At 41.5% G+C, this 8,249-nt stretch overlaps 1 protein-coding gene across 1 annotated transcript in view; it reads left to right on the top strand.

Moving 5' to 3' along the window:
* Positions 1-8,249, top strand: part of LOC118334334 (partitioning defective 3 homolog) — a gene marked incomplete at its 3' end in the record, with an annotated part of 217,835 nt that overhangs the window by 131,044 nt on the left and 78,542 nt on the right. The window contains 1 exon segment of the mRNA XM_035670221.1: positions 2,191-2,341. Within this exon segment, the coding sequence (XP_035526114.1) occupies positions 2,191-2,341 (151 nt within the window).

The following is an 8,249-nucleotide window of genomic DNA, read 5'->3' on the forward strand; positions in this document are numbered from 1 at the left end:
TGTGTCTGTGTCTGTGTCTGTGTAGTGCGGCCGTGTCAAGGCAGTGAGACTTCACACACAGCATGGTGGATGAATAAAATTCGAGCACTGGGAGTCTCGTCAATCTCTACTTCACATGCAGAGCTGGAGGCATGGCCTGAGGCTGTCCAAGTGTCTGGCTATTTATAAGAAATGGTGTCCAAGCCACTCAGATAGGAGCAAAACAACAATTTAATACACTTATAGTCAAAGACGCTGCTCAGAGCTGATTTAGAAACTCCCTATAGAGTCACTATAGATTGTTAATACACATAACCAGCTGTCCATCAAGTATTAGTGAAAATCAAATAACACCTAATTACTATAGGATCAAATCTGTGGCTCATTTTGACATATTGTCATACCCATACTGACATATGGGATCAAATAATCCTGTATTTACTTTCTTCCCCATGTTTCCATCCCTTGACAGCCAATCTCAAATCAATCTCAAATGTTTGCCGTTGCATAAATCACAAGCCCAACTGCTCCCATTCCTTCCTCCATCCCCATAGAAACACAGAGAACCCAGAGCAGCTGACTTCCTCATCACCGTTGGCACCCGATGGGATCGAGACCTTCCCAGAGCTCAATTATCAGCCTGAATATGCAATGAGCTGCGGTGTGATTTGTCGATGCGGCCTCAGTATGGCGAATCCCCTCGGCTATTACTGAGGCATTTCACCTCGGCCCCTCAGCCGGCCTATTCATTAACTGTCTCATTTAAAGTCAAGAGCAGCCGCATGCCAACAGTCACAGCACCGTATGGTGACCTTAGACATTAGTTTGTTTCCGTGGGTGATTTGTTGTATCTGTGTGCAGGTTCGATTGGATCTGTTTGAAGTGATTCAAGCCGGTCCTTTTGTCCAGTAATTAAGTAAAAATAAGTTGTTGTTTTTGTTCCACCTGTAGTTGATGATCGTATAATAGTATGATACTAGATCTTTGGATAAGAAGTTATCGTTAAAGCTTTCATTACCCCCATTATAACAGTTAGAGTGCCTTGCTCATGGACTGGTAACCAAGTGCATTTATTCAAGCACTTACCTTAGCTATGGTTGATCATCTTTTAAATTATTATATGTTGTTACTAATGAATATATTCAATAAGTTGTGCTGCTTGTGTGTAAATGCAGCATCTACATTGTGGATCTTCTACTTAAACAAGCAGCCTTCTAGTCTAAAATCCACTTCATTAAGCTTCTCGCTTCTGCTAGCCTCCTAATGTTATGTCTTCTCCTGTAAACTGGAGTTGTCTGTTATCATCAGAATGTGTTTGGCATGGGTTATTACAGCACCTCAACCATTTAGTGATCTGAAAGGATCATTGGGCAAAGACCTTCTGCCAAAATCGAATCCCAGCCTAGCTAGTTGTAGTCATTGATCGGGCTAATGTAGCTCCAGTATTAACTCGAGTGTGATAGTGTTATCGCTCGTTACATGAAGCCGTGATGATGGTTATCTTTATGGCAAGAGCTGTCATCCCCTTCAGCAATAAACGCAGAAACCATAGCAAATCAATACAGCCAACTATCCAATGGATAAACAATGAGGGTGCAGGCATATACACACAAACACACAACGTCTCGCCATGGATGTGTGTTTGGATGGATGACAGGGCCAGCAAATGGTCTATTTGTCCAGCAAACAAGAGAGTGTCATCATGGGTCCTGAGGGAAATGTCAAGATGCTAGCAAGTTAGCCATCCCCTGCAGGGGGAACACTAGCTCGCTAACAGCCTGTGGCTAAACAGCCTATTGGAAATCCATGCTTATTCATCCTGGTTATCACACTGCTAGCATTAGCATGGATAGCTGCCCTGTCCATCCATTACTGTTCAACAAATATTAGTGTGGCTAGTTCCCTTCTGCCTCATTCTCTGACTTTTATTTAGTGTTAGTAGGACTCTAGCACTTTCTGCCTCATGTTTGTGTACAGTTCATGGATATGTTTCAGGTTGCACTGTGCTCTAACTTGGACAAAAGGTGTAGTACATGAATTAATAACTTTCTACTCATGCGCAAAGGATTATAAACCCAAAGGCCGGTGCCTTCTCAAAGCACTTCACAAGTGGTTCAACTGGTCAAAACAGACATTATGAGCATAATCCATGATAACAAACCATACAGTACTTAGCCAGATATTTCTAATATCACGTCCCTTCTCATTCAGGAGGCACCTGGGAGCCCACTGGGACCTCAGCAGACTATGAACACCTCTCTGGACGACCACGAGCGCCGAATCTCCCACTCCTTGTACGGTGGCCTGGAGGGCCTTGATGACAACTTGATGCCACGACAAGGCATGATGCCACGCACAATAGGTAAGATTGACATTTTCTTTGAACTTATTGCTTTTAGCTCGTTGTTCTCATCCAGTTGCTACTGATTATAGGGTTTGTCGAGTTCTGTGGGCATTCTTATCTGGATCTCAGTCTGATACAATGCCGTATTACTATGCAGCACTAGTGTTGGTGCTGAGTATCATATGGTGAATCAGTATAGATTCTAGTTAGACATACACTATAAGAATATTACTGTGTAGCAGACACAGAAAAATATGGTAACTGTAAGAAAACAAGTGCAGTATTTACATTTCCCCTCTTTTAGTGAGTGTTTTCCTCGTTTTGGTTTGGTGGTCTATCCTGCCACGTTTTATCAACAGAGTATGGGCTACTTGTGCCTTCTAGTCTCAGTTCCTGTCAAGACTCAATGGCTTTTAATGTCTCGGAAAATGTCAGGGAGAGACAGAGATGGAAAAACAGCCCCTGGATAATTTTCAGCTGCAGACGCTCTGCTAGTGATTGATTCTTTTTTTGTGTGTGTTTTTTGAAAGCGTGTCTGTGTACTTTTGTTAGTTTGCATGCTCATCAGTCTTTGAAGATGTTATTGCTCAAACCAACTCTGAGTTGGTTTGCAAGTGAGTGTGTGTGTGTGTGTGTGTGTGTATGTTGGATTAAGTGAAAAAGATTAGTAAGCATATTTGTATCCGTGTGTGAGAGCTCTGCACGCATCTGTACACGATTGCATGTGTGTAGCACTTGAATGATTGATGGATGGGTGGTGAAGTTGCCTAATGTCACAGAAAGGCTTCTGTACACCAGATGGTGTAACTGCTCAGCTCACTTGTGTTAAAATCAAGAAAGTACAAAATGACCCTTTCACTTTTTGTTGTGTGCAGTTGTTTCTTTGCTTTGACTAAGATTATCCACACTTCCAACTATTACAGTCAGTCCAGAAAATAATGCACACAAATGCCTTTAATTGTAAATTAATTAAGCAGAGGAAGAGTTGGTACACCAACTTTTAATCTGTTTTTTAAATTAGCTCCTTCCAACTTTACCTCATTAATCAATGAGACATAATGTGAAGGTGTGAACCTGTTTTCCTTTCATGCAAATTGGTTGACATTGACACTGTTGTTCCTGTAAACAACAAAAAAAAGTGTGAGTTATGACTGGCAAAGGAAGTGTTAATAGGTGAAGTTGGAGGCCGCCACAGTGGCTGCCTTCATCCGTGCTTAACAAACAGCGAGGGCTTCTAATGAGCGTACAGGGTCGGGAGTGAAAGCACAAGGCAGATATGTAAGAGATACAGCAGTTGCCTGCTCAACAGTGGCAAACGAGATCATTGTCATCAAACCGAACAGACGAGCTGATTTCTGTATCTACAGGCCCAGTGCTTTTATAACAGCTAGAGCCGATCAAAGTGCTGTATGAAGTCAGTGAGTACATGAAATCACTCTAAATATACAGTAGGACAACAATGGAGCTGCCAGCATACATGGACATATCCAGGGACATCTTACTGGCTGTGTTTGTGATTTTGTTTTTGTCCTTAGCCAACAGGCGTCCATACTATGGACATATATTACAAGTTAAAACACAATCAAAAAGACTATAAACAGTCTCTTCAATATCCCTGCTTATGAAAAGTATTTGGGCTCACCGGTGAATGATACACTTTTTACAAATGGTGGAGGTGGCAGGTCATATCAGCTGCTACTAATTAATGTTAATACTGTGAGTAACTTGATTAGGCCAAAATGAAACTTTGACATTGGACAAGTTTCATTTTGGCCCAAGTTCAAGTGCTCTCAGCAGCACAAGGACTCCGACCTGGATTAGGGCCAAAAGAATTGATCGGGACACCCTCATTTAAACAGTACTGTTAGCCTGATGCAGGTGCTGGGTTGCAATTATCTCTAGTAAAAGACAACAAAACAAGCAATAAACAAGCAGAGCAGGTAGATTTTGTGGAGAGGACAGTAATCCTTGCTTCAGCATTATAAAGCATTTCTGTGTAGAATGGGTAGATAATACCAGATGCAACTTGCTGTACATTTTTGAACAAAAGAATAGATGAATACAAAAACAGAAATCAGCAGAAGGGCATAAGAAACAGGGAAAGAAAGGAAATAAAGAAATACTTTAGGGTGGACAAAGGTAAAAAGCTAACAGTAGTTTGGTATATAGGTTAGGTAGACAGACATTGGTAGATACAGTAGGATTGAAGACTCATGGAGTGACTGCTGCTGGCACAAAACAGGAAGGAAGTAAAGAAAAATATGATGAATGAAATGCTATGTTGTTATTGCCTCTCTGGCCTCAGTCCTCCTTTGAATTAAATGTTATTCAAAATGTGGAGCAGTTGGCAATCATCAGCCTTAACAAGAACAGGAAGGATTATGCAAAAGATGGTTCTAACCTTAAATGACCTCACGTCAGTGCTGTCACAGCGTTCAGTGACATCCAACCCTCATCCTCTGAGGATTAAACACACCGTGCGTGCCCCCAACACCTGCTGCTTCTGGGTCCTCTGTCCGGTGTGTTTTTGTGTTTTCCCTTCAGGTTGGCAGGGCTAAGCGGGAAAATTAAGATGTCAGGGTGGCTAGAGTGGCCTGTTCCTTCTAATATTTCACCTAACCTCAACAAGGCGGGACACCAGATGCAAGAAACCTCCGAGGTTGGCCTGTGGAGGGATGTGCACTATATAATTACTAACTATCACAGACACATGAGACATTTCCCTGCTTATTAAACACTTAATCAGCCCAGTGGAGTGTTTTTTCCTCACCACCTGAGGGGAAAATTCAACCCCAGTTTGTCTCGTAAAATAGTTTGGATCTTCTTCCTCCATGTGGTTTCTTAATCAGTTCAAATCAAGTTGGTATTAAAACTTAAGAATGATGGTCCATTTTTTTTCTATGCACTTGGCTTGACCTTGAAATATCAAAGCAGCACATTTTTAAGAACATCGCTGCAGTTTTGTGTCAAAGTGAGATTGGAAAGGCAGGGGAAGGATTAAAGCTTGATTTGAACCGTTGTTTAATTTGCCACTGTGGGCTAAGAACAGAGGATAAAGGCCAGTAGGCTCTGGGTTTAAGCTGGTTGACTCTGCTTGATGCCTATCCGATTACCTGCAGTTGTTATTGTTCACTGCACTGAGCAACCAAAACTACCTGCATGGCAACATAGCACTACAGGTAGTAAAATAAAATTGGGTGTTTTTGTGTGTAATTTGGGTGAAACAGCCTTTTAAATCACAGTTGGGCAAGTTTGACCAATGCTTGTATTCAAAGTCAAGTCCATTTCTATTTATAGAGCCCAATATCACAAATCCCAAAGTTGCCTCAATTATAATCTGTACAGCACCCTACAGCACCCTACAGCACCCTATGTCCTTAGAGAATTCACCTAAAAAAACAGCAACCCACAGACATGCAATAGATGTCGTGTGTACAGAATGGACCAGCATAGTAAAATTACAGTACAGACAATGAGGACAACAAAATTATAGATATAGTTTATAATGACAGACCAGCTGAAAGGTCTGTAACTTTTAACTTGTGTGGTCTCTGGTTGGAGTTACTGTGGAAGCTAATTTATTGTTGCCACATGTCGTACTTAAGAGTGCATTAACATGAATGCGATGATTCACAAACATAAACAGTTGTGTCACGACTGGTTTAAATACTGTGGAATAGTCTGGAAAAGCTGCTGCTCAGAAGCCAACAGTGGAAGGCCGTAGATGCACTTGGCAGCTCCCATATGTGAACACGTGTGAATACGAAGCAGAGCTTTGCGTGCTCAGCAAACCTCCCTTGAATAAATAAAAATTGTGTGTGTGTGTGTGTGTGAGAGTTCTGGGGGGGTCTTTCACAGTTGCTTGGAATAATTCTGTTCTCTCATTGTAAGGGTGGCACAAAGCATAAATCATGCATTAGGCTTTCTTAGAAGACAACATCGTTCCCATTCAGAACATATCAGCTCGCGTTTTGGCCCGTGCACACCCTTAGATCACTCGCTGGCTTTCTGCACTCCGAAGATGCCAGGGATAAGAGAGTGACTTAATTATTCCTTCAGGCCAATAGCTTTCAAGGCCCAGCACCCCTGGCAATAACCTCCTTACTAATTATGCAAATAGACCGAGACAAGACAAAATGAAAAGAAAAAAAAAAAGGAAAAAAAAAAACTCCTGCATTTCTTTCACCTCTTGCTATCTCCGTTTTCATCTAGAAAATCTTTTAAACCTCCTTGTTCCATCCTGGCCATCGTGAGTGCCCCATTTTTACCCTCAGGTATTCAGCAGTTTTGCATAAAGAGCATCGTAATAGTAATAATAGCCTCTACCAGAGAATCTCAAATGAAATGCCACCTATTGTTCCACTGCAGCTCAGTCAGAAATTATTACAGCCGCTGGGATAGATAATGTGTTTATTGGTTTGGTTCTCAGGTGATGGGTGTGCGCACCGTCCACATGGCAGTGCTATTGTTGCTGGCGGATGGCTGCCCTCGGGTGCTGGCACTAAAACAAAGAGGCTTTTTTCCTCCCTCCTTTTACCAGGCTAGTGAGTTGACAGATTCATTGGTTTTCTACTCAGTAGCTGCCAGTTGATTGTACTGCAGTGATTCAAACTGTGACATTGATGGGATTCTCAGTGTCGTGCATTGGACTGCTTAGGGAAATGGGATTAAGTGGTTCTGTGAGTGCATGTGTGTGTATGAAACGTGTGGATGTATGTGTGTGTGGTCTGAGAAAGAGAAGTGACCATGCTGTGCTAGAGGACTCACCCGGACTCCCAAATTCGCAGCGAATAACAAACACACAGCAGGAGGGGGCTGAAGTAACATAAACACACAAACACACACTGGAACCTCTGGAACGGTTAATGCAATAAAGGTCTCACTGTGGTAAGGTCACGCACTCGCACACTTTTGCACATGCAGTTCAGCACACTTATAGTGCATGTGTGGGTGAATGCTCATTTACAAACATGCAGACTCTATCTGATGCACATACATGTATATTTTATTAGTTCCTCTTTATATTTAGAATATAATTACCTTTTTCTCCTGATCAGCAGTTTAATCGAAAATGATCCTTTTACACCATACTTTGTAGAATTTCACAAACTACTAGGTCTATCTAAACTAGTATAAATGTGTAATATGTGTTATGTTAGATTAGACTCGACTTTTCAGCCTCTGTTGAAAAGTCCCTCCCAACCCTCCCAATGCCATCCATCGCAGAATAAACACCTGAGGCCTTAAAATTGTGACGTCTTCCAACCTTCAAAGCAGCTTGTCCAACAGAGCAGTAACTCCTGCTTTCTGTCCAAATTCAACACAGATGGTGATCGAAGGTCGATAGAAGGTCGAGAAAAAACTTGCTATAACTTCCAGGGAAACACTGGATACCAGAGAGAGTGAGAAAGTTGGAGGACGTGACTAAATGTAACGTTTCTAAAACTTTAATGCAACACCTCGTGTGTGAACAGTCATATCTGATTTCATCAGTTTAACAGTGACGACGACAACTCCCACGATGCCATGCTATTTCAGGATGTCATCAATTGTGTCTTTTGTAAATGTGTTGACGTGAGACCCCTAGTGCCAGAAATCACATAGTGTGTGTTTAACTCAAAATTAGCTTTACTAATTTAATTTGACTAATTTTCTTTCTTGTGTAACAGGTATTGATGAGATTATTTCAGTAATACATGGATAAGAGTTTTCTGTGCATTCACAAATGCACAAAAAACAGAAACCTGCTAGCACAAGCCTTACTTCAGTATTTTCCCCAAACAGGGTTAAGAAAGGACAAAGTGCATTAATGAGTTAATTTGAATGAAAGATCACTTTGTAGCTTCTTACTATTTAAGGAAAGTAACAAAGAACAGTGACCGATGACTTTTTAAACAACCTTTACACACACACACCCTCACACTGT

This window comes from Morone saxatilis, unplaced genomic scaffold (assembly GCF_004916995.1).
Source record: "Morone saxatilis isolate NCDOM2014 unplaced genomic scaffold, NCSU_SB_2.0 Contig23, whole genome shotgun sequence".
Classification (NCBI taxonomy): Eukaryota; Metazoa; Chordata; class Actinopteri; family Moronidae; genus Morone; species Morone saxatilis.